Source organism: Aulonocara stuartgranti (genome assembly GCF_965226115.1).
Source record: "Aulonocara stuartgranti genome assembly, chromosome: 19".
Classification (NCBI taxonomy): domain Eukaryota; kingdom Metazoa; phylum Chordata; class Actinopteri; order Cichliformes; family Cichlidae; genus Aulonocara; species Aulonocara stuartgranti.
The window spans coordinates 7,803,521-7,830,450 of NC_138955.1; the positions used below are offsets into that span (position 1 = coordinate 7,803,521).

General features: G+C 40.4%; 2 protein-coding genes across 3 annotated transcripts in view; both read left to right on the forward strand.

Moving 5' to 3' along the window:
• dph6 (diphthamine biosynthesis 6) overlaps positions 1–17,530 on the forward strand; it is a 56,916-nt gene extending 39,386 nt beyond the window's left edge. Inside the window, exons 13-15 of the mRNA XM_082516447.1 lie at positions 7,096–7,344; positions 11,849–12,236; positions 16,037–17,530. Coding sequence (XP_082372573.1) covers positions 7,096–7,344; positions 11,849–12,236; positions 16,037–16,155 — 756 coding nt within the window. The 3' untranslated portion in view covers positions 16,156–17,530. The remainder of the gene's footprint in view (positions 1–7,095; positions 7,345–11,848; positions 12,237–16,036) is intronic.
• A 5,449-nt stretch (positions 17,531–22,979) lies between these two features.
• Positions 22,980–26,930, forward strand: part of aqr (aquarius intron-binding spliceosomal factor) — a 47,270-nt gene continuing 43,319 nt past the window's right edge. The window contains exons 1-8 of one of the 2 annotated variants that reach the window (XM_082516442.1): positions 22,980–23,123; positions 23,508–23,604; positions 23,876–23,932; positions 24,339–24,379; positions 24,486–24,521; positions 24,639–24,759; positions 24,889–25,029; positions 26,806–26,874. In XM_082516442.1, the coding sequence (XP_082372568.1) occupies positions 23,521–23,604; positions 23,876–23,932; positions 24,339–24,379; positions 24,486–24,521; positions 24,639–24,759; positions 24,889–25,029; positions 26,806–26,874 (549 nt within the window). In that variant the 5' untranslated portion in view covers positions 22,980–23,123; positions 23,508–23,520. The remainder of the gene's footprint in view (positions 23,124–23,507; positions 23,605–23,875; positions 23,933–24,338; positions 24,380–24,485; positions 24,522–24,638; positions 24,760–24,888; positions 25,030–26,805; positions 26,875–26,930) is intronic. The other variant, XM_082516441.1, reaches the window with a different exon arrangement.

Below are 26,930 nucleotides of genomic sequence, written 5' to 3' on the forward strand. Positions count from 1 at the left end.
GGAGAAAGAACGGGGGATGAGGGTTGTAGTTTCAGCATCATTCAGTCAGACAACATGCCCCTCAGCTGAAACAGCGAGACCCTCCCCGATTCTCTCGAATTAGGGAGATTAGCGGGAAAGCGCATAATGCAGGATGATGGAATTTGTCATAATTTGCATTGTCCTGGAAAGATTCGGCTTGATAGAGCGATGCATGGAGAGGCTTGTCATGTCCCACGGGCAGGTCATAGAGGAAGCTTGGCAGAAATGATTTTTGCGATATGTGCATCAGTCGTAAAAGCCTCACAACCAATTTGTCAAAAAATGTGAGGTCGGGACAGTTGAAGGCAGCAGGGCATTTTGCCTAACGCAATGAAAACCCATGCCCCTCCATCACTCTTCATTTTCAACCCAACTCTGGTGTGGCACAGTAGTCTGAAGCAGCACACAATTATATTACATCAGTTTGAAGTATTTGTTATGTTTATTTGATCGTATTTCTTAAATTTAACATCATTTTAGCAGCAATAAATGTGTCCAGCAAAACACAACACAACACATATTTTATTTTATTTTTTTAAGTTTACATTTTTTATGACGGGGAAAGATGCATTTACTTTTTTTGTTTTGTCTTTTGTTTATGCCTGTTGACGTTCCAGTGTGTGTCCCTTGGCATCCAGCAGTCAAGCTCCTCTGACCTTGGTTATAGTACTGACTGGCAGCTCCTGACCAGCATTAAGTTGACTAGAGCTGGCATGGCAGTGTTACTCTTCCACAAGGTTCATTGTGTATGGAGTAGGCATGTCGAGGGCAGACATAACAGACAGAAAATAAAAATACAGATGAGCTTAGTGAGGGTGGGGGGCTGGGGAATAGCCAGTGCCCCTCAGACTGACCACACATTGCTTCAACACTGGGTCATTATACTTGCGTAATATTGCATATTTTGCTAAAATTGTCACTGTGTCTTCAACATATGTTTATGGATTGCTTTCAAAATAAATGTTTCATTTTAGACCTGAGAGCACGCATTCAGAAATGCCTCTTCTTTGTGCAATTTATATGGCTATTTATGTCGCAGTTTAAGTAACACTGATGTCGTCTGACAGTTGAGCATACAGGGGTTAGGCTCAAACTGGAACACAAACAGGATGACAAAAATAAAGAGAGTGGAAAAAAGAGGAGGGAATAAAAAAAAAGGCAAATATCTTTTCCCCTTCCCATGAAGCCTTAAATGAGAAGACTAACATGGTGAAAGATTTGGGAGAAGGGAGAAAGGTTGTGGTTCTCCTGAAAGGTTTGTATTTTCGAAATGAGGTGTCAGAAGAGGCAGGATTTCCTCAGGGCGTGGCACAACACGAGCCCATTTCTTATCATTTCCCACTCCCAGACGTGATCTGCTTTGAATTCACTAATGCTGAAAGAACCCCACTGACTTGAAGCCAGTTTGAGATGAAATCACAGCACACATCCCTGACAAACTGCCATCCACCACACAAGGATTAAACGGTTGTTGCATATCAAATCTGCGCCAACAAGCAGGAATAATATATGCACTTAAATACATTCAACAAAACTTCAAAACTTCAACCTCAGTTTTTGATCCCCAGATTTTGAACTATTTTGAGCTATTTGCCAACCCTAAAGTATTCAAGAAAAGAAGAAAATTACCAAAGAAAAATTTGTCACATTAAAAATGCTCCATATGGGATTAAAAGTAAACCAAAGAATTTTCCAATAAAAGTGTTTTTTATAACTTATACATCAATTTAGGGTTTCAAATAACATTTAATCGCAGTATTGTGGGTTTACATGTGGTCTAGTGCTTCTTACACATCATACAATTTTACCATTTTATTCTGTTCCATTTTCCAGCTTTCAAAAATCGTCATAAGTCCTGTGCAATGTAACGCTTCAACAATGAACAAGTTGCCTTTTACTTACTCTTACTCCGTGGTTAGTCTTCACTATATAAAAAACATGCAACAGCATTTTAACAAATTAAATTTCCCAAATATTAGTTACATTTTGCATTTAATTACTGACAGTGTAGCTGATATAGTACTGCCATTGCCCCATTAGCTTTGTTATATGTCCTTGGATAAAGGAAAAGTTACACCATATTAATCTAACCTATTTTACACATTTTGTATTATCATTTTCCTAGTTAAATTATGCATGAGGTCTCAATGGGGAGAAATGTGACCATTAGCTGATCTGATAGGAGTGGTGGAGCAGTTTTCCACCTCTCTGTCCTTGGAACCAGGCAGAAAAGCCTGACTGTTCATCAATACCAGGTCATTTTATCCAGGCCTGCCTAGTTCATCTATACCATTCCAAGGCTCTGCTAATGACACTTGGAGATGTCTTCAACGGGATGGGGGCCCAGAGGGCTTCGACACCGATGTGAATATAGTCTAGCACTGTCTGGTCATCTCTGGAAACCCTTTGACACAAACTGCAATTAGAAACACCTCAGACACACCAGTCTGAAACGAGACACTGTTAAGGACTGGGAGTGGACACAGCCAGGCGCTTCCTGAGTACATTTACATACGTTCTACTGTCTGCGCCTCTCAGAGAGGGAAAAAATGTCTTTGAATTTGGTGACCTTTGGATGTGTCATTGGGTTCATTAGAAGAATCACATTGTTTTTACCGTGGAATAAAGGTCAGTAAAGTACAGCACAAAAACACAAATTAGTTGGAAAATGTTTTATCTTCTCAGTTGTTCGGTAAATTGGAAGCACGGATCGTTCAAGAAGGGTTTTTTTAAGTTTGATGTTTTGTTATTATAGCTGTGTAAATCTCAGTTATTGTTACATAATGAAAAATGTCTCAACATGGTTGTTTAAACTAATGATGCGTGTTATTCTCAAACATTGGTAAATGAAGAAATAAATAAAACCAGCTCGGAACCAACTGACTAATATTAAATCAACTTTCAGTCAACCTTATTTTGGCAATACATAGCTAATATTATTTGATATTTAAATAAAATGAACCAACGTGGACATATAGCATTGATTCACTGTGAAGACTGGAAGATAGCACTTTCTCCCTTTTCTCTGCGGGCCATTTAGATCACTAAGGCTAGCATTTGAAAAATACTTACCTTGTTATAGAAAGTTTAATGTCATATGCAATTGTTTGACCCTTATGAATATTAAAGGATCCCATCTCTGGCCTATTAAAAATGCATGTGGCATTGTGGTTGTTGATCACGTTTAGAACACCCATGCAAATTGGACTGTCTTCCTGTCAAGGCCTAAGATGAATAATGTAGTTGTGTTGTATATTCAGGGACACACCATTGACAGTCAATTAACAAGTTTGATTGGTGTGTGAACTCATTCTTTTGAACTGTTAATTTTATGTAAATAGTATTCGCTCTCCCTTCTCTGCTGTCTCTCTCCCATCCAGGTTCAACACAGAAATATGTTCCCCCACCACCACAAACCCCCCAGATCCCCAGTTTCACCTCCCACTAAGAGTAACCAGAGTGGGATCCTTAATAATTGATCATCACACACCTGCTAGGGAGCAGCTATGGGAGTCTGCCTTTAACAGCCAAGGGACCCCATGCTAGACCCTTTTGATATTCAAATTGACAAATTGTAGCTGGCCTTTATGAATTTAGAAAGAAGTGAGGTCTTTTCATAGGGGATGAGCTTGTTAAAAGATTCTGGCCACCCATCCAACCTGATGGAGCTCTTCTTTGTTGGAGTGGATATGATGGCATTTGATGGCTCATAAATGGAACGCCAATGACAATTTGTTGTTGATGTGTGGGAATCTGGCTTTTATGTTAGCCAGTCACAGTAACGCTGGCTCTTGGGTAGATCATTGTAGCAGGTAAGTGATCCGGTGATTGATCCAAATGCTTGAAAGCACTGGAGGCCTTATCTCCCCTCTCTTTGCCCCCTCACTCGCTCACATTGCTTGCATTTGTCTTCTCTCCATCTCTTGTCACTGTTCCAGTAATTTGCAGCAGCAGAGATGGAAGCAAAAGATTCATCAGAGCTGAAAAGTGAGGCCAGGAGTTGTGATTCATGGAAGGCACATTTGATTATGGAAATAGCCATGATTGCGTCTGACCTCTAAATGGCTATGTAGCATGTTGTCCTGTTAGTGTTTTAAATGGAATTTCTAAATGGTACACGGCCTGCTTCAGGTTTTCAAGATTAAATAAAGTGCCATCTGTGCGGACCAATTAGAAGTGAATCCTACAAGAAAAAGTTTAGTTTGAATTGCAGTGAGTGTGGAGGAGAAGAACTTTAGGGGTTGTCCAATCTCAAAGAGCCCTTCGTAGACAAATTACAGGTTCGTTTTTCATTAGGGCTGTCTACTGTACTACACTAGCTGATTTACATGCTTCATCGTAAAAAAAACCTCTCTCCTGTGCTGCAGATGGCTGCAATGCAACTGCTCGTTCTTCAACAGTTCCTCAACATAATAGTAACACAGATTATTCTTTAAAACCCCAAACTAAAAGCTTCTTTGTCTGTGGGTTTGATCAAATTGACCTGTGAGACTTCATTTGAGATGTGTTTGGGCGGTGTGAGAGCATGAGACCAACCGTAAAAACATGTCTCGCTACCCAAAAACATGTGAGCTGGCAACCGTCTGCACATGTGATGTAGATAACTAACAGAGGAAAAGCCTCGGCCACCAATCCAGCAGTTCACCAGTGTTTTCATTTGGAAGATAGTAACATAACACACTAAAGCAGCCACCGAAAGCGTGAAAGAAGACCTTTAAATATGACTTTTAGTTCATGCTTACCCTGGTAATCTTGCAGTTAAATACATGACCCCCAAGTAGGTCTTTGCAAATTAGTAGAATACCTTGTTTTGGGCTGCTACTCCCTGGAGATCCGGATCCTTCAGAGTAATGCTATTTTCATCTTATCATCGGCATTTATTTGCATTGACCATCAGCCAGTGTCCAGCACTAATGCCATCCAGTCTCGAGCACTGGTGAGCTACAAGGTCTCTAAAGACCTGACCTCCTTAATGCCGCTCCTCAGCCCTATTCGTCTCTCTGCATTAAACAGATAGATTTTTTTCAGGTTTCATTATGCAAGGAGCTTATTTCTAACAGAGGTATTAAAAGAAAATTGAGCTTATTAAGTTAATTATGCTTATAAATAACACTGGTGCCACTGAGATATATTGGCAGACCTCTCACTAAAAAACAGCTTGTTTAAGAACTGTGAAATGAGAATGGTTGGTGATAAGATGCTGAAAATGGGGGGGCATAACTTGTTAATTAATTCACTGCTAATCAAACATGCTTATAATTAATGTTAATCTGATTATAGCACCTTTTTCAGTATTGTACTTTTTTAGAGAAATAAAACAACTTTTTGAATTGGACTGATTGCACGTCTTAAACACTGCTTAATTTTATGTTTCCATTGTCTCTGCTGGGATTTTGATTTTGAGATCATGAATCATAGTTGTGTTGTGGGTAGCACTAGCACCTCACAGCAATCGTGGGTTCAAATCCATCCCAGGGACCTCTATAGTTGTTGGGGCTCCGCTAGTCATGAATTCTTGTTAGGATGAACCCATACTGCTTCGATAATGTTTAGATTCGGGGTCTGGGGAGGTCAATCCATGACTGATGTTGTTCCATTCTGTGTTTTCCTATCCACGTTCTTTGCGTGGATAGAAAAACAAATGCTTAAAAAAGAAGCTGTTGCCAATTAGATGCTTTCCAGATGTTGTACCTCTTTACTGACCTCCTCCATACATGTTGATGATAATTTCATCCGTCCACCCATCCATCCATGCAGGGTACACCATGTGCAGATTACCATTCTCTCACAGAGCTAATACAGAGAGACAGACAACCATTTATACTCTCATTCACACCTATGGACATGTAGTTAAACCCATTAACTGCCTTAGGTTTCATCGAGCAGTGACCTCTGGGTTTGCCAAGTGGTTTGAATGAGAACTAACAGGGACATGGTTCTCATCTGAAAAGGGTAAAGTGCCTTGTTGAGTTTTGGGAAGAACCTCAAGTTGTGGAGTTCAATTGTCTTGGACACAAAGTGAATGGGGAGATGGATGATTTATCTCAATTTCTGCAATTGCTGTATCGTTTTGGAAAAAGAGAAGTGAGTCTGTATGTTAAGGCAGGGAATTTACTGGTCACTGGTCAGTTAATTCATTCTCTCTGCTAATAGTTAAAAAAAGGCTTCCTTAAAAGGGTGTCTATCACTGTTCTTCCATATGAAGGGGGTTCTGGCATCTAGGATGCCACCTGGACAGCATTTAGGTGAGGTGTTTTGGGCATGTTCAATCAAGAGGAGACTCAGACGATGGATCAAGGACACGCTGGATATTCTGAGATTATGTTTCTTGGCTGACTTAAGAACGCCACATTATCTCAGCAGAGGAGCTGGAGGCAGGGACCAGAGAAAAGTGAATTTCTACTTGGTTTGCTCCTCCATTACCTGGACCCAGATTAACTGTGCAAGATAGATGGATCCAGTGGATTGCTAGGTTAGACTATGGCAGGCATCGGCAACCTTCAGCTTCAAAAGAGCAGTTTTAGCTCCTCCTACCAAGCAGCAGGAGAAATTTTTAAATTTGTTTGTCTTTTATTACAATTTTGCTAATAAAATAGATATTGTTATCAGTTAATTTGAAGCAAACTCTGACACCATATATCCCCACTGTTTCTGGTGCTCAGCAGTGACTCCTGTCAGGTGGCTGGTGCTAGAAATGCTCTGCTCCTTCTTAGTTTTTATATGTGAGATCAAGATACTAAATCCACAGAAAGATAATATGCTACAATTATTAAAACATCTAAAAATGCAACTGTATCTATTGAACCAATCCCTTACGTGAAACATAATGAAAACTAAGATTTATTTTCTTTTTAATCCATGGATATCACATTTTGTGGCTAATGTTCCATCAGATTCTAGCATGCACCCTGCTGATTTCTCAGTATGCTTAAATTTATCTGCATCACTCCACCTATTGATAATATCTGTCCACACACAGCCTTCAATATGCCCAGCTAACATAGTGGGTTGTTAATGCTTAGTCTGGGTTTTTACCATACCATTGTAACATTTTTCCTTATATTTCTTCTCCAGATCAATGACGTGGTGTTCTGTTCTGGCCAAATTGCTTTGGTACCCTGTAAAATGGAGTTGGTAAAAGCTGCCACCTACACCCAGGCTCACTTGTCCTTCAGCCATATGAAGAAGGTTCTGGAAGCTGTGATTGGCAGCTTGACTCTGGCTCATGTTGTCCAGGCCCATTGCTACACTACAAGGCACCAAGACATCCAGATCATCCGTGCCGTCTGGGAGAGCATGCTGAGAGCCACAGAAGGAGAGAAGGTCAGTCACTCTGGAGTGAGATTTTTATTTGTAAAATTTATGCCAGAGCAATGTCTGACTGTTTTATCATGGATGCAGAGGAAATATTGATCATACTTATAAAATGTTACACCCACATAAGATGAACACATGTTTAATGGATTACAAGACAGTGGGATCCATGCATCAATGAATAAGTAAAAGAAGAGAAACTTGATTTGGTATCCAAGTTTTTCAGAGAGGCCTTTCAGAATTGTGGTTTATAGTTGTGAAATAAGGCAAGATTTCTCGCCCCTCTTTGCCCCCTTGAGACCCAAGCCGCTGCTACTGATATTTACCAGTGAGTGCACTCATGAAAAGTTGATGATGTGGGAAACGCTGGTGTCTTTGATAATGTGGAGCTTGGCACAGAAGCAGATGTCTTCCTCAGAGCCTCCCTAATCCTTTGCCCCCACACACCATTTTGGAGCTCCGTTCAACTCTCAGAGCAGCTTATCTCCCTCCTTACCCCTCTTTCCTGCCACCTCCCTCCATCCTTCCCTTCATTCTACCGCCAAGGCTTACAACGCCGCTCCATACATCTAATAGGGGCTCCAGTCTCCCTTGGCAGCCCTTCTCCTCCCACAGTAATCTCTCTAGCCATGGGAATAGGGCCTTAGGGAGAAATGCAGGAGCCCACCTCCAACATGTGGCTTGGTGGAGTGGCGAACACTGTTAAAGAGTGGATAGAGAATGTCAACATCATGTCAGTTAACAGTATTTAGTAGTATACCAGAATATAAAATTCCAAATATTATTTAAATCCTGCAGTCGTGTATATATAAAACTAGAAATTTCTGAATTCTAAAATATAAACATGTCATATAGATAAGTCTAGTATAGTGATTAGGTTAGTGTTGTTCTGCTTGTCCTTGTAACTCACATTGGAATAGAATTTTAAAGCATTGACAGTGTAGTGGAAATTTGAAGTACTGAGTGAGTCATTCACATAATAACAGGGCTAACTGAGGACAATGCTTTGGGGGGCAACCGGACTAGGTTCATATCAGAGGTCACTGAAGATGTACAACTCCATCCATCTGGTCTCCTTCCAAGCAATGTGTCAGAACAATGAAAATATTCATTCAACTGACCTGGGATTGCTACCAGGAGACCACATTTTAATTTCAACTGACTCCAAATTAAACAACAGTACTTGACAGATCAGGGTGCCTCACCTATAAGCAGGGTGCTGGGTTACTAGCCTAACTCTGTGCTCTATCACCTTTTGTCTTTGGTCTAGCTTTTGACATGTCATCTTCCCTTGACCCCTACACTTTGCTCTCTGTGCTGTAGATTTATAACACACAGCAGAAGAAATACAGGGAACACACGAAAGAACAAAGACAAGTGCTTAAATTATGAGTAGCTATAAGTTAGTGACTTATTAAACCAAATTTATAAAGCCTTTTCAAAACAAAGCTCAAAATAGTTTTAGGGGAAAAGGATACAGATGATATGTAAATATATGCATCTCACTAGCAAAAAAAATAATAACAACATGCTGTGTGAGGTTAAAAACTGTTAAGATATTACACTTAAAAAACAGTTAGAAAAACATGTGTTGGATTATGTGGTCTTATTCTTTTATATGCAAAGATATAAAGGCCCAGCAGACCTGTGAAGTGCAATTTTATAATATTAAGAAACACCAGTGCCTAGTGTGTTTGTGAAGCTAAAGGGCCATGTTGTTGTTGTGCGTTGATAATTTCTCTAATCAGGTGGATGAAGAAGCTTGCAGGGTTAATTGGGAGCATACTGGAGTCGCTACAAGTGTGAAATTGTATTTACGGTGCATTAAACCACAAAGAGCCTGTTTGTCTGTGTGCATGTGTGTGCAGAAGGGTTGATGAACAGGGAGATGTTGATGTGATAAGTCAATAAATGTTAAACAGACATCCCTTTGTTTAGCAGCAATAGCTTCTGAAAGCATGGCAGCTTTCAATTGTTGTTGTTTTTCTCTTTTTTTGTCTATTAAGGTTTAAATGGAACTTTATTTGCACATGCACAAACGTCGAGTTATTTTGCAAAAGACGAGACGTTCTTAAAGAAATGTTTGGTTTTGAAATTTGGAAATAAAACGCTGAATTTGCAGTGTACAAAGTTTCTTTTTTGTATACCACAGTAAACATGCTTACTACGGGAGATTTAAGGAACTGTGGCCTCTGCTGTGATTTTGAAATACCCTCATATTCTTCCACTTTTCGCCTCACTGAAATGGCCCTGTGTGTTTCATTTACAAAAACAGTCTGATGAGCTTCAGAGTGGAATCTTGAGAAAAGAAGAGTGAATGAGGGAGTGAATGGGAAGGGATATTATAGCAGACTGACAGCACTACAGTAAGTGCTGAGGCATAGAACCACATGCTGAAGGCATCCTGCTGGGCAGGAAATGTAGGGGAACTGGCTAAGCAGAGCAAGTCCCATCAGCTCCCTGCTGTTCCCCGCCTTTACACCACTTCCTTATTACCGTGTTTACCGTTCGGCTTTCACGCCTCTTGGCCCTTCAACCCTGCACACGCTCCAGGCACATGGACGTGAGTTAGAGGGAGGAAAGTGGGGAGAAAGAAAACAAACATAAGGAGAAGCAGGTCACACCCCATCAGTGTGGAGAGCTGAGCGCAGCAGACTATATGCTTTTACCTGCTGCCTACAGAGAGAGCACAGGGGGAGTGTTTGCCTGCCCTGGAAATGAATTGGCATGAAGTAATGAGCGTGCTAAGTGGCTTGCGTATAGCAGAATTGAACCATCTACACGCAGCCACCTGTCAGCCTGCCCCACTTGCCTCTCCAGCACTCAGCTCCACCATATATCAAATTAGATTTTTTATTAGTTTAATGTCATTAATAACCTCTCCCCAGGTAGACGTGAGTTCTTCCCCTCTCAGTCCACTGCAAGAGAAGCATGATCCGCATCCACAGATCATACACACAAATGCAGAAACATACACAATTTTGCGATTTAAACACATTTACAGAACCGCTGAATAAACATCCCATGAATTCTAACATTGTGGTACATCGATTACAAAAAGGCAAAATGAAGTAGATGTAACATTAACAGACAGCTCTAACAGAAAGTCAGCAACTCTGCTGCGACAATAATGTCCTGCCAGAGGCTAGAGCACTGTGCTGAAGTCCCTTGTAGACAGTCGGTGGGGTATAGCATCTTAGCATTCAAGGCCCCGCAGGGTGGCCTTTAAGCCTGGCTGAGCAAGACCCCTCTGTCCTGTCATTCTTCTCTTCAGTTTCAGCTCTCAGTCCTCTGTTCAATCACTATTGACAAGTGGAGAACCAGTTCCCTCTAGGAAAATACCTAGCCTGAGCCAGAAGTGCTAATATAACATTTATCAAAGCATAGGACACGTATGTGTGGTGTCACTTTGTCTGACATGCTAAGAGGCTTGAGATCACATGGTAATTGTTCTGCTTCTCCTTCTGAGATTGTTATTGTTGATCACTGCAAGCTAGCGCTCTTCAAAATCAGTAAAGAGTAGCGAAATCTTAACCTAACCTCTTTACACACACTCATTGTGGACACCTGCATTTTTCATGTTTTTTTTCTTCTTTTTCTAACTCTCCAAGTCAAGAGGTTAGCTGTTGATACACAATTAAGCATTTGCTGAAGTTTTATCTGAAGGTAAGTGCTACTTCAGTGAATGTGGCGGTTTGGGTCATGACAGGTTTGTCTGCTGAAGGGACAAAGAGGCCGCCATGTGGCTTGTCAATGATTTCTTCTTTTTGTGAGTGAATATCAAAATAAAATGTAAGTAACCTGTTATTATTCTGCACTTACGAAGTGGGGTGTAAGTGGATGAAAATTGATCCAGCAAATTGAAAGGGGGGGGGGGTTAAGTGTTTTTGCCCTATCGACTCTGACTGAAATGACGGTTATATAAAACACTCATTTCTCTCCCATTAGCAGATGAAGCCACAGCCAAGTATTATTAGAGGGCCACATTGTAGCACTGCTCCAAGACATTTTGTTAGTGCTAATGGCCCTCAGTCCAGAGGAGGGGAAAAAAAGGAGAAATTTTGGCCCTGCAGTTAAATTGGAGGCCATTTCTCTCTAAATGCGTGCGGTGAAACTGCCGTCACATGTTGTGGATGATCTTCCTAGAAAGGTGAGAAGTCATTTTGATAGGACCTGCCATGTCAGTGCATGAGCTCAAATGAATGCATTTATGTGTTTTATTCATGGTGGCTGCAAGCACGATGGATTCTTTCTGAATTGTTTGTACACTATCATTACCAAGGGTCACCTCCCAGTCTCACATTAATTGATAGTCTGTCAGTCTTTCAAGTAAAAAGCCTGTCCTACTGCCGTGTGGTAGCATTTGGGATAATGCTGATGGAGTAGTGTTTTTGTTCCAAAGACGCAGCGTGAAACTCAGCAGGAGGGCCATACATTTGATTGTAGTGCGTAACACAACATAGTATATAATTTGCCACCCAATTCATTTCAGTACCATCTGTCTACATTGCAGGACTTGTTGTGGGACTCTGCGATCAGACGTGTGCCGTTATTGGTCGTTGTGGTACCTGCCTTGCCCAAGGGTGCAGCCGTTGAGCTTCATGCAACTGCAGTTCGTGACGATCCCACCCAAAGGACTTCCTGTCACGTGACTACAAAGATAGCCTGTGGATCTATAGAGTGTTACACTCTACTGTCTGCTGACAGCCATAGTGCTTCGCTTTCACTTTCCCTGGCTGTCCATGGTGATAACTTGGAGGCCACTGATGTAAAGCATGTAACAGAAGAAGTTGGCACTGCATTCAGGAAAGCCACAAAGAAGATGGATGCTAAGCTGGTGCCACAGTGTGCTAGGGTGTTCTTCAAGTGCAGCCACTCACTGGCACAGCAGATTGTTAAAGGTATGTCACGGGCTTCACTTGTAACATTACACACACACACATACGTGCATTTAAAGTGATCCAATATGTGCGCCCATTAAGAGGATTTATCCTAAATAGGCTGCTTTGTTAGAAGGAACACGTGTGAGATATACTGCTCTTCTGAGTTAAGCTGCACATCACTGTATTAATGAAAACAAAGTGACTCGCTGTCTCTCTCTGCGCTCTTGTTTCAAAGAAAGTTTGAGCTGACACTGGTTAAGTCAACATAAAGTATTGAAGGAAACCGTCTCTCCTGAGGATCTCAACTCCTTCCTGTGTTTAATTATTATAACTCATTTGTTGTGTCTGCACTGTGTACAGTAACCCAAGCAGCTGGCAGTCTTTTGTCATCATTACACTTTCATACGCCGCCATATTGTCGTCCCAGGATTCTAGGTTCTTGTCAAGACAAACGTGGAGCGGTATTTGTTTTATCCTGAGAGATGTTCTCTCGGAGGGAAAAAGGGCGATGAGCACATCGATCACATAGGCTCAGTTGTCAAGTCATCTCTGAAGCAGTTAATTAACATTTTTGAGTTTGTGCCAAACCAGCCATCTTACTGTCACTTTTAGCTTTGACATAACTCATCACTTTGAGGATGTGAAATTACAGTTACCAGAAATGAATGAGAAAAAGGTTGCTCTGTTGAGAATACGTCTTGATATATGTGTGCCAGCCAAGCAGAGCTGTTTGTTTTTTTTACCTAATTATATAATTGCTACTGAACATTGTTTCATGATATACAACTCTTTCCATTTGTTTCTTGTGTCATCCACAACAAAAGGAAAAGCTTGTTTTTCCAGATTTTGTTGTTTTAATAGAAACTGTTAGCCGTGTTACCGGGTCATTTGTGAACTGGAGCAAGCTCAACCTAGATATTTACCCTTGACATGTTTGTTTCTTTGATTATGGACCGCACACACTGCTTTCCTCAAACCATTTACTGACTCATCATTGAGGTAGAATTTGCTCCCGTACAGCACATGCACAACTAAGCCCTGGAAGCTTACCCGTGGGCTTTTTTATGGGTCACAGCCTGTGCTCATTGGGTGATGAATCCAAAAAGTCAAAGGAGGAAAAGTAACACCTCTGGCGCAAGCAGTCACAGTGCTGCAACTGCCGCTGACAGCGGGCAGACAGACACCACTGGAGCAAAATGTGACTGCACACCCCCTCCTTTCTTTGGTTGCGTTAGGATTCACAGTTGATAGACATGACATATGGTTCGAATGAAACCTTTAAACATCTTGTCTCAACTTGTTACTTACGATAGAAAGGTTCCTTCAAAGACAGAACCTCACAACTCAAGAAAATAAATCTTTTTTTTTGATGGACCTAAATAGTCTTATTTTACAACAAAAGAAAAAAATATATAATTAGAAACAAATCCGTTATTTTGCATAATGAGTAACAGAAATTGAATAAAATAAAATGTAGGTAATTTAACAATGTAAGCCTCAGCAGAACTGACAAGAGCTACAGCTGGGTGCGGTAATTCTCTGTGGGTTCATTTTTACAAGAAAACTTTCACATTACAAGAAGTCATGTGGTTTGGCGTTAGCATAGAAAGATTGCTAAAGAGAGGTGTGCAAGCCTTGTGCTCCTCCGGTTCCTCGGCTTCTCTCTTTATTCTCTTCGGACTAAATAAACAATTTTCATGAGCCAACACTTGCTAATTACCACCTCGTTTACCGGTTAATTTGACCAGTTTGGAAGTCAGTGTAGCACAGCTAAAAACCACTGGCTCTGGGCCTTAGCCACGGCTTAAAAGCCCCACAACCCCAGCAGGCATTATCCATTCCACACAGGAAGACCCCTTTTCTTTCCTCCCCACCACAGCCTTCACTGACACCCCTCCTTCTATTCACTTAGGCTTACAATATTTATGTATTAATCGCTTCAAACAAAATGGCTGTTAATGTTTAGCATAAAAGGGTGTTGTGGGCATTAGTAATGTTTTGGTTTTGAAAACAGCCTTTTCAGCTCCCTGTGTGTTTGCCGTGAAGCAGAATAATGACTGGTCCTCTTGGGTAGATGGTTTAGTCTCATCTTATGCTAATTTGATGGCTTTTTGAATCTTACAGCTTCTGTCCACCGAGCCTCACAATGAGGCTCCCCATGTAGCCCCCAAAAGGGGGGCGGGGGGCTAAGAGACCAGGGGAAGGGGATTGGGTATATGATGGGAAGTACTCATCGGACTTTGCGTGAATTTTACAGAAGCTTTTATAGGGACAGGAGGAAAGAGGCACTCTCTCTTTGCTCACTTTTTATCTAAAAAGACCACAAAAAAAAATCCCCACAAAAAATTGCGTGGTCATTCATGTCACCTTCACCCCCCTCCTGCCTTCCATCCATGCATGTCTGTGCACACAGACACTGAAAGTGACTCTCAAAGAGAGAGCACAATTATTTCCTATCCATTGGTACAAAGATTAAAACATCCTGACATAAAACAGGCTTAGCGCACAAGGTGTGATGAAGGGTATGTTTCTTCTCTTAATAAAACCATCCCCTGTCTGTGATCGCCATAGCTCATTCAGTTGTCAGCTTGCCATCTCTAGAGGATCCCGCTTCCCAGGGTGTGCCACATGCTCTGATAACACATATTTAGGCTTTTAATGCCCCCCCACACAAAAGGCCTATGTTCAGTGGGGGCATTTTAAGCTGTAGTGCATATTAGCTAATTAGGGTGTGTGGGCTCTTTGTAAGGATGTCTGACATGCTGTGTGTGTTTCAAATGAAAGAGAATGGGGATTATTAAATAGTGCAGAACTATTGTAACCTCTGTGTCCTGATTTCTCTTTTTAGAAGTTCATACAGATGTCACAGAGTACTATATAGTACTAGTAGATGTTATTAAAAGAGCACTAGTTTGTTTTTGACCACTCTGATTGAAGGTAAATTTTAAAAAAAAATTTATTTTTGCCAAATATAATTGCTAATGTAACATAAGTAAGGTCTGTGATGCTACACTTACGACAGCGTGGTTCCCAGATGTTTAATTCTACGACCTTGCTGGATTGTAGTGACCACACCCAAGACTCATCCGACGTGCTGCTAAATTAGAAGAAATAAGGCAGGACAGTCAACCATGAGACAGGAACACTTGTGATCAATTAGTGCACAGAGCAGATGAGGGAAGGACCAAAATCCCAGCTGGCTACTGCTACATAGACAGGCTGTCATCAAGAACAGCCTCTGAGACACTCAAAGAATTCTCACATGTCCACTGTTCATCTGTAGCCACACACAAACGCACGCGCACACACACATACACATGCTCTAACAACATGTCTCAGCTCCAGCGAAGCTGAGTGACAGCCCCAACACAGTTTCCTAATATCCCCACTCAACAAGAGTAAAGGATGCAGTCCACTAGATACCCCCAACAAGCTGCTCAATTGTCCAAAAGAGCAAATTGAGACCCCTTTAGCCCCCTGTAGGCCGCATGTGTCTGTGTATGTGTTTGGTCATATGTGTCTCAAAATTTGGGAGGGGTAGCCTAGAGATCAGTCCTTGCTTGACCATATGCTTGCACTGCAGGAAGGTGAATGAAGTGGGGGTGGGCAGCTGCAATCTGCCAAGTATTTAAGAATGCCAATAATTTGTAAATGGGCCGTGTTCCCTGGTCGAAGGGTAAATGTAGCCTCTGTCCTGGGACACCCCCAGTGGGGCATCTACATGAGAACATAATGTTCAACTCCTGCGAAAGTTTTAATGAAACTAATGCTTTTCTTGTCCTCACCCTTTTACCCACCTCCCCAAATCTACTTTTCAGGACTTGAGGAAACTTTAAGAAGCTCAGTAGCAGAGTCCAGTCCATCCATAGCACTGGTTCCAGTCCTGGACTTGCCTGACTCCCAGATCTTCCACCTGTCCTGCTGGCTCAGTTTATAGAATCTCAGCCAGAGTCAACAGCCAGACTGAAGCCATACACAGCTCTGGAATTTAGTGGAGCTTTTCTGGAGGAAGACACTGACAGACTAACACCTAATGACTTACAACAGGACATCAGTGAATGTGGAAAAAGAAAAACGGCGTAACTGCTCATTAATGTTTGACTGTTTTTTTTGTTTTACAGCTCGTTGTTGAAAAGCAAAGCCGTATGCGCCTGCAAGTGGTTTTAACAGTGTGTGGTTTTGAGGATGTTTTTAGTCCACTTCAGACACCAGAATGAAGGCCGGTAATCCCCTTTGTCCTCCACTGGAGACATAGACTGCAACAGCTGTTATTCTACCTCTGAGACAAAGCGTATGGAACTTCCACAACCTAAAGCTGCGTGCCAAACAACAAGAGACTGGAGTTTGCAAAAGGAGACACTGGTAGTGTCTCATTCCATGTAGCGATAAACTGTATCCTCTGATATGTCATTGCTTCTGGTAGAATTTCTTTAAGCACACTAGCTAACAGCCCTCATAAAGGCCACAGCTGAAACCATCTGCTCCACTGCAAACCTATAGATTTACTGTGCGACTGGCTTGTGGCTGTTTTAAGTGCATTAGAATGAGGTGAGAGTTTTTCTCTGTCTCTCGTGCTCTGTGAGATTCAAGGTGTGTTATTATTGTGTAATAGGCAATCAGCACCAAGCACCTGAAAAGATTAGGCCTCTTTATGTTTTCTATTGATTCTAAGGCTGCCTGGTTAATAGGAGAAAGACGCTACCACACACAGCTGCAGGGCATGTGTGTGTCCTGTGAACGTAAAAGTGTGTGTATAATTGGTGCAGGGGGTTGTCAGTGGACACAGTGTGACAATGCGCAAAGAAAATAACACCATTAACCATTGCTCCTGGAGCTTTTCTTTTCTCAAAGATCATGAACTGTATTGATAATTTGAGTTGGAATACATCTTCACTCCAGCTATTCTCTTCATCGCACATGTGATGGCGGTGGAGTTGAGTGGGCTTATCGATCTTCACCCAACCCATCACGGCGCTGTTTTGATTGTTGTTATCAAAAATTGAACAACAGAGGGGGCCAATAGAGCCTGAAGAATTTTATTGAAGGTTGAAAAAACACAAACAAGCAATTATTCATGAGAGCGAGCCAATCCCCCATAAATACAGAGCGTTTAACTTTCACCTGGTTTTTAAAGGGCCCAACGTCAGGGAATTTTTTTACCTGTCAAATGTGTATCAGTGTTGTTGTTTTTTTTTTGTACGCTGATTTTTGTGAGTCAAGTAAATAGCTGTAAATGTCATCCACAAATCTTTCGCTGTATTTTAATGTTGTCCATAAATCTTTAAATATACAAATCTGAATAAAACAGAGCCAAAGAAGTCTTTCCTATGTCATTTTCCTTTTTTTTTTAAATATGTGAATTCCAAGCAACATGCTACCAAATCTGTGCTAAACAAACTTGCATGCTCAGCAGTTTTCTGTTTATTGCTTTACAAAGGATATTGAGAAATGTAATTTTATTGTGCTTTGAATCCTCTTTTTGATTGTGAAACAGCGACAGTACAAGGAATTCCCATGAAACAAACTGTTAAAATTCAAGAGTCAGCTTCTCAGTAAATACAGAGGAGCAGAGCCACTGAAATTCTTTGCACGACTACAACTTGTCAATCACGCGCCAAGCATTACATTTCGTCTTTCAGTGGGAATGTTCTCACAGAGACACAGACGAAGCGGCAAGTATATCATCACAAGCCAATGCGATGGCCTATGGCAGACGCACTTCTTTGTGTCCTTACCACTGTGGTGCCTCACAAAATGAATACAGACAGGGTGACATTTATTTTTCAAGAGTGTTTTGTCAAATGTACATTTTCTACCAAGCTGACCTGCAACCACTCTACCAACAAACTGGCTGTTGTGGCTAATATTGTCCTTTGTGCGCAGTGTACCAGCCTCGGGCCCTTGTCATTGTGGCCTTGCACATGGACTTTAACTGTGTGTTTCTTCCTCTAGGCAAACCCCGCTGATGTGTTTGACTCTCTTTCCCCATAGCAGTGGGCTACAGAGCCCAGCTCGGGAGCGGCCTCTCTGCATGAGACGCCTCCTCGTATTGTGGTCTGCTTGCCTCAGTGACTGTGGTTTTGTTTGTTTTCATGTTTGAATCCTTTTCCTTTTGTAATGCATTGTTTTCGTCCCCTGACGCATTGTGAAAGGATGTCTTTATGGTCACAGCTCTGACTTCATGAAACTTTCCTCATGCTCCTGAACTGGGAAGCTGAGACTTGTTATTAAGTGGTGTTTGCTGCCCTCATGTGGTCAGCGTACAAACTGCAATTTAAACGAGTAAGAGCAACCAGTTTCACTCTTTTCCTATTATATCCTCAGTGAAATCATGTGTGAATTTAGCCAAGCAGGAATACAGACAGAATTTGTTTACATTTACATCTTATTTGCAAGATCACTGAAATATTTCTTTCTTTCCCCCCACATTCACATCATATGAAGGTACTGAAATGCTGAATCCATATCTAAACAGTACGGAATGGAGTATCGCTCTTTCCATACTTTTGTGTTTTCATTGACTAATTTATTTACGCTCATGCCCAGTCGACAGGTATTTCAATATACAATAGCAGAAAAAGCACTTGTGAAAGTAATGTGCTTACAACTGGTTCACTCTGGTCATTGTAATAATGAGCCAGCCTGAAAATATCAAACAATATACCAAAGCTGTAACACTAGAACCCCTGAACAGGATGCAGTTAATAACAATCTAGTTACGCCTGTCAGTAAGGCTATGCCTGTTGATTATATTCATTCGTGTCTTAAATATGTCATATTTATCAGTTCTTTGTTAGATAAACAAAATACTAGAAGACTGAAGATGAATGTTAGATCCATAATTTGTTTGAGACACTGTTTTCATAGTTGTACACCTCCACAGTAGATTTTAAATGGAAGAATATGTCACTGAAGCACAGGATTCCAGCTTTAATTCAATATTTGTTTGTTTGCAAAGATTATATTAACTATTTAGGAATTTAAGAAATTGATTTTAGTGGCTCAGAAATAATTGGACAATTAACTGACAAGCAGTTTCATGGCTAGGCAAGGCCTGTTCTCTTGTTATTCCATGGTAAATCAAGCAGTTATAATATAAATAAAGCAGAAATATTGACTTTGTATTTCATAATTACCACTGTAATTTTAAATATGAGACCCAGAGAGATTCCAGTTCAAGTAAGGGAGGCCATAATTAGGCTGAAAAATTATTAATAACTAAACAAACTTTAGCCATGGCCAAATAAAATAAAGCAGCTGAGACATACCGAACAACCAGAAAGAATAAATTATTATTATTATTATTATTATTATTATTATTATTATTATTATTATTATTATTATTATTATTATTATTGACAACACTCAAGCCACGAGTTGTCCTCGCAATCTTCGGACTGACTGATAGGAACGAAAAATCTTTGTTTCCTACGGTATGTTTTAAGGAGTGAACATGCGTCCTTTCGCTTTTCAGATCTTTAGCAGGAAGGCTAAGACGCTAAAAAATAAATAAGTAAATGCTTTTGTCTTTGGGGCTTCAGACGTCTATATGGAGTACTGTTGATTTACGCTTTTACACAGCTCAGTTGTTAGTTTGTGTACATGTCCCTGCTGTTGGCGTCTTTTGCGAAATTTGACGTTGTTGGTATATTTTCAATTTCATACACACAGGAAAGTGTCACGCATTAGTCATGTCACATGTAAAACAGTGTTCCAGTTATTTTTAATTTTGATTCTTTTTAGTTTGAGTTTGCCACATGTATTGATTGACTGATCTAGTTTGAGTTTATTCATCATTCTCTATTTTAATCTTTAGGTACAGTGAGACCAATGCATTGGTGTGTCCTGTATGTTCAAAAGCTTTTTCATTGCCATACACACTGAAGCAACATCATCTCATCCAATCAGACACCCCTTCATCTGTAAAGTCTGGAGAGGGCTTTTACACAGGCCTGACTGTGACAAGACTCTGGCATTAGCAGTCATATATGGGGCCTCCTCCGGCTGTCCGAAAAATATGCCTCATGCAAATGATTGCCCAGTGACTCAGGGAAACATTTCTAATGTTGTGGGTCGAGTACTGTGGGAGCAAGCTGATTGTCCAAATGTGGACATCTGCAAGCACTACCCATAATGACTGCTTATTATTTAATAACCTTTGGATTCACTTACACACTCATAACAGACCAAAACAGTTAGAAAGAGGCAGTGAGTCAACTCAGATCTTTCCTGCAATGGCAAATATGAGAATGCACTTGGGACTGCAAAATAACTTTGAAACACCAATGTCCCAATGTCATAAATGTCTCAAACCTTCTGCTCACTATCCAAATTACAGACATTTTCTTATTTATACTTGAAAGAAATCCTTCTTTATAAGCCTTTATAACTTATTATTAAAACTATAACCTAATAATAATTTATATCAACAAGAGCAGCAGTACATAAAACACGAAGGCTTGAAACGATTCTGCTGTGGGATCTGTAGAAGATCATTTCAGCTGGAAGTTAATTCGATACGCCATCACAAAATTCATAGGAGTCAAAAAGAATTAGAAAGTCTTCCCCCTGTGCGAAACAGCAATGCTGTGAAAATACCCAATTCAGAAACAATAAAACATTTAATTGAACCCAGTAATGCAGACTCAATTTCCCAGATTATGACTGTGAAACCAGAAGGGTGCAGTGAGTTTTGCAGCGATTACAATGGCTCTCTCCCTCAGGATGTTGCCTTAATCACATCAGGGGAAAGGAGCAGAGGGAAACCTGCTGTGCTACCAGCAAGCAGCGAATTAATGCTCTACATCAGTGCTGAATTTGTAGAAAATGTTTTCCTTCTACATTCAAGCTTCAGATAATTCATACAGGCCCTTGGCTGTGAGATATGTGGAAAGAGATTTCATCAGAAAAGCCACTTGAGGTTCCACTGCCGCACTCATATGTGGTCTAAATACCACACATGGCAATCGCGTGATGTCAACTGACCACACTGGCAAGTTAGCGAGTTTAAATACAAAGGTGGGGGCAGATTTCCCAGCTCACAGAACACTGCTGTGATACGTTTAAAGCCTAAAGACAGAGAATGACACAAATGTTAACACAGATGTGTAATATTAATAAGGTGAACCTGTGAGAAAGGTTTCCAGAGTGACTGTGAAAAATAAATAAAGTCCTAAATCAACACAAAACCCAGGTGGTGTACAGCACAACTGCTTCCACTGTTTTAAGTGTTTTCCGAGTGCCTCTAAATTACAAAGGCATGAGATAGTGCACGCAAGCAGGAAGCCATGTCATTGTCCTATATGTGGAAAAGCATGCAGACAAGCTTCTCATCTGAATACCCACAAAAGAACTCACTGAAAGGGAACTCAACCAAGCCCCTCAACCAGCAGGAGAACATCAGAAAACTGAAAGTGACACATGAAAAGCATTTTTTCTCAGGAATCACTGTTCATATGCCATCACAGAAAAAGTCTGCAAACACCCATGATACACTATCAGATTTTGAAGTTGTCCGTAATGGAATGAATGAAGTATCCTGCAGCACACGTGCAAAATCCATCATTAAAGTAAGTAGCCTTGTTAAGACTAACTCAGAAGGTGTTGTGTCATGTAAAAAAAAAGAGAAGCTTCAATTATGCAGAATATGCTCTACAAACTTGGTCACTCATTGTGGGATTAGGTCATACAGATGTGTTTTATTTAGCAAAATATTCCCACAGAAGGGTAACCTGATACCTCATGAGCAAACATGTAGGCACTGCAACGAAATTCCAAACGGTATCCAAAGTGAAATGAAAAATGCCAGCCTACGTCCAGATAAGTGTATTCAAACATGTATTCATTGTACAGATTTGGATGCCAAATCAAACCAAAGTCACTGTATGCTAGTACTTGTTACAAGTCATTTGCTAATAAAGAGGTAGTTCAGGGCTTGGAGGCCGTGGATGCTGATTGGCTGGCAGATCAAGAGGTAGCCTTGAAGGAAGGGTAACGAATCGGGGAAAAAGCAAAGAGAGGCTACATACAATTTTAGCAATTTATTTCCCACTGAACTAGTTGTTGAAGTAGAGAATCAAAAATGCCAGCTCAAGTGTTAAGCATGAGAATAATGACTAAAGGAGTTAGAACTGTTTCAGGTTAGGGTTACTTGGACAGTACTCGTCCTGTGGTTTCAGGTTTTGTTTTTGTGGCAGACAAAAGTATCTGACAACACTTTATTTTGTGTTGTCAGATACAAGGGTTACACACAAGCTGCTTAGTGATGAATTGGTAAATTCAGTGGCTGAGAATCAGATCCAACAAGAAAATGATTGGTGTGCACCACTCAGTGTTTCTGAATGAGACAGGTGCACTGCGAGTTTTCTAAATGAAAAGGATCTTAAGCGGCACATTTGTTCAAATAATATTCAAATGACAGACCATCATTGTGGCATTTGCTTCAAAAAGTTTGTGTCTCTTTCTAAATTCGCAAAGCATTATGCTGTCCACACAGGACAGAGGCCACTTAGGTGTGGCATTTGTGGTCTTCCTTTCCCCCTCCTGCTTGGCAGCACTTTATTCAACATCCTTTGATAAAAAATATCTTCTTTGCGCATGCACATTCACTTGAAAATAGTCTATTTTGTTACGTGTTCCATCCCTTTTTTTTAACCAATTATTTTTTCTTGCGTTGTCGCCAAAATAAAAAGCTGATTTAATTTTCCCAGCAGTTTCCACACGCAACAAATACGAAACCAGGGGGAACGGAACGGATTGCAAGCTTTCGTAATTAGGGGACGGTTTGAAGGACGTACCTTTTCAGGAAGTTAGTCGCACACAGCGCGTTTGATTGTGGAGGTACATAACCAGCAGTCCGACGGCAGTTACATTCATGCTGAAATAATAATAATAATTAAAAAAAAGGTTAGTGAGCTAAATTCTGGTAACGTTATACCACTGAACTGGAGTTAATATTGAACGATTAACGAGTCAGTTGTGTCTAAATGCTACTAATTAGCTATATCACCTCATTGAGAATGCTAACAGTTACTAATGTCATGTTACTACTTTCTGAACTCGTAACTCTTAATTTGATGTTAATTAAAGTACAGGAAAGTCAGTTAGTTCGTGGTTATGAAACCTCTTAGTTTACTTTTTAACCGAGATTGTGAACTTTCTCAACAGTAAATTACCCTGTATTAGTCCAGCTATCGTATATTTACAAAGGCTCAAGTTGAAAACAGATACTTGTATCAGTCGATACTTTAAAACAAACGATTTCTGCGCTTTTTCTTCTTTTTCTCACAGTCGTCATTTTATTATGGCCACCATGGAGAAAGAAACCCCTGCTAAAAAGGCTGCTACTCCGTCTGTATCCCAGATAAATGCGGAATATATCACGCAGGTAATCACAGCATTTATTTTCTGCATATGTGGTTCAGTACTGTGTTGTGAAGTTTTTCCATGATGCTGGTATGCTGAAGATAAAAAAAAAAAAGTGTCCTGATTTTCTTTTGTTGCATTCTTTGTCATGCTAAAAACATAAAGACAGCTTTGCATGGAGATAGGATAGGCCAAATGGCTGTAACTATGGCATATGTTCAATTAACAATTTGTTGCATCTTCCATGTTTATATTTAATACTATGTGTGATTTTTCACATTTCCCCTTTTCAGTTGTCTAACAAATATTGGGCGCCTCATGCAAAGAATAAACTACCTTTTGACCCTAAGGTGAGTTATTTGCGCTTTTGCAATTTAGAGGTGTTGGTATAACTTTTATTAGTGATAACCAGTCACCGGGGCTTTTGGCAAACAGTGTAACATTCAGTGATGAAAATTGCCACAGTTTGTGCTCCATTATAATGCAGTGCCTATAATTTGGATCAAGTTCAAACAAAAATAAAGTAAAGGTTGATATTGGAACTGCTTATTGGCCTAATTGTTATTTTAATCCTTGGTATCAGCCCAGAGTGGGAGCACTGTAAAGATTTGGTCATGTATCTAATAGAGATTGATTTATCATTTATCATATAGTTTCAGATAGTAAGTCAAGTCAGCAAACTACCAAGCGCATGTTTGTTAACGCTAAATTTCTGTGCTTTTATAATGCTTTGAATGTTCTTTGTGGGGGGGTTAGGTGATGGAAGATGTTTACGAGAAGGAGATTCTCAACTCCAAGTAAGTGAATTTTGAACTTTCTTCCCCTATGAAACACTTTTAAAAAAAATATAAAGGACATATTTCACTGTTCATTGTTTTTGAGTTATGCCCATTATATTTTCAGATTTGCCATTAGGAAAATTATGCTGCTTGAATTCAGGTAAGTTATTTTTACTGGATTTTCTTTATGTTATCATTTAAACAATCACTGGAAAAACAGTGATTTGACAACACTACTTGCTACATGGATATTAATTTGTTATTTCTAATATTTCAGCCAATACCTTGAAAACTACCTTTGGGTGAACTACACTCCAGAGGTTTCCAGCAATGCCTACATCATGTCCATTTGTTGCATTGTCAATGAGAAGTTCAGAGAAAATGTTCCAGCCTGGGAGGTAAAAAAAGCAGTAATTTGTTGAAGTTTAGCATAATTATCATTAAATGTTGTCTATATTTGATTGTGTTTGCCACAGCTAATGCAGGAGCTCAGCTTTTTACTTTTTCTATTGTTTGCTGTGTTTCAGGTTTTCAAGAAGGAACCAAGTCATTTTCCATTTTTCTTCAAATGTGTGATGGAAGCCGTTCTGGCAGATGAGCAGGCTGGTCTTACTCTGAAGGAACAAACTGTGCTTCTAGTCTTTATGGACCACTGTTTCAACAGTCTGGTGTGTACCACTACACTGATATCTTATAACTAAATATTCAGAGAAGTTAGAGTTATTCTACTACCACAGTGATGTCTGTGTTATTGTGAGTCATCGGTTTATATTTTAAAGACTGTATTTATATATTATAAAATGACATGACTTGTCTATTTAAGCCAGGTTAGTGTCTTAAAATGTAAAGCCAATTACATGATGATTTAAATAATACAAATTAAGACACTTTCTTACACCATAATGGAAGCAATGTCAGCATACACTGAAGAGGTACAAGGTTAAAAAATGTTTGTATATCTCTTGGGAAATAGTTCTACACAACATTTTAATATGGACTTTCTTTACGTCCTAATAGTTTTTAAAAGGTTTTTAAAGAGCCCAGGTGACTATCTCTTGGACTTTCACCGTGATCATAGAATTATGATCACTGACAGGTCAGGTAAACATCACTGATTATCTCTTCATCATGGCACCTGTTAGTGAGAGTGATACGTTAGTGAGCAAGTGAACATTTTGTCCTTATAGTTGATGTGTTAGAAGCAGGAAAATTGGGCAAGCATAAGGATTTTAGCAAGTTTGACAAGGGCCAAATTGTGCTGGCTAGACAACGCTGGCAGAGCATCTCCAAAACTGCAGCTCTTGTGGGATGTTCTCAGTCTGCAGTCGTCAGTATCTATTAAAAGATACAGGGTCATGAGCAGCCAGGGTTCACTGATGCACATGGGGAGTGAAGGCACCGTGTGGTCTGATCCAACAGTCGAGCTACTGTAGCTGGTTCTGATAGAAACGTGTGAGAATACACAGTCCATCGCAGTTTATTGTGTTTGGGCTCATCAACTGGACAACGGAGCAATGGCATAAGGTGGCCTGGTCTCATGAATCACATTTTCTTTTACATTACATGCATGGCTGGGTGCGTTGCTTACCTAAGGAACACTGGGTACCAGGATGGACTATGGGAAGAAGGCAAGCCAGCAAAGGAAGTGTGATGCTTTGGGCGATGCTCTGTTGGGAAACCTTGGGCTCTGCTATCTGTGTAGATGCTTCTTTGACATGGACCAACTACCCAAGCATTGTTCCAGACCATTTAGGTCCATTCATGAAAACTATGTTCTCTGATGCGTGTGGCCTCTTTCAGCAGGATAATGTGCTCTGTCACAAAGCAAAAATGGTTTAAGAATGGTTTGAGGTGTTGGCTTGGCCTCCATATTCCCTAGATCTCAGTCCAGTTGAGAATCATGTCCAATCCATGGAGGCCCCACCTCATACCCACAGGACCTAAAGAGTCTGTTACTAACATCTTGGTCCAAAATACCACAGCACACCTTCAGGGGTCTAGTGGAGTCCATGCCTCGTCAGGTCTGTTTTGGCAGCAAAAGGGGTACCAACACAATATTAGGCAGGTGGTCATGATGTTATGCCTGATGTACTGGTACTGGAAAGATAAGTAAGAATTAATGCAATTATCTTTACTGTCCACTAGATGGCAATAATAGACAGGACAAGTCAATTTGGGTGATCTCCATCTGTATCCTCTGCAGTTGCATTAAACCACAGGCAAGCACTGCGGATGTTTCACTTAAAATGTGCTGTGATAGCCTGCTGCCCTTTGATTGTATCCCATAAAGGCCTCTAAATAATTTAGTTGGAGACTCCTACTAGGGATTGAAGTATAATATATTTTTTTAAGTATAATGCACAAAGCATTTTGACAACCCCCACCTCTCACACTTAATCTTCCCTCATTTTTTTTCTTTCTCTCTCTCTGCACTTTCCTCCCAGGAGGTAGATTTGATCAGAGAGCAGGTGCAGCAGCTCATCTCTCTGCCAATGTGGATGTGCCTCTTACCAGTAAGATGTCAAACTATTATCGTAATTAAGAAGCTGTGGTGTTTATTGGCACACCA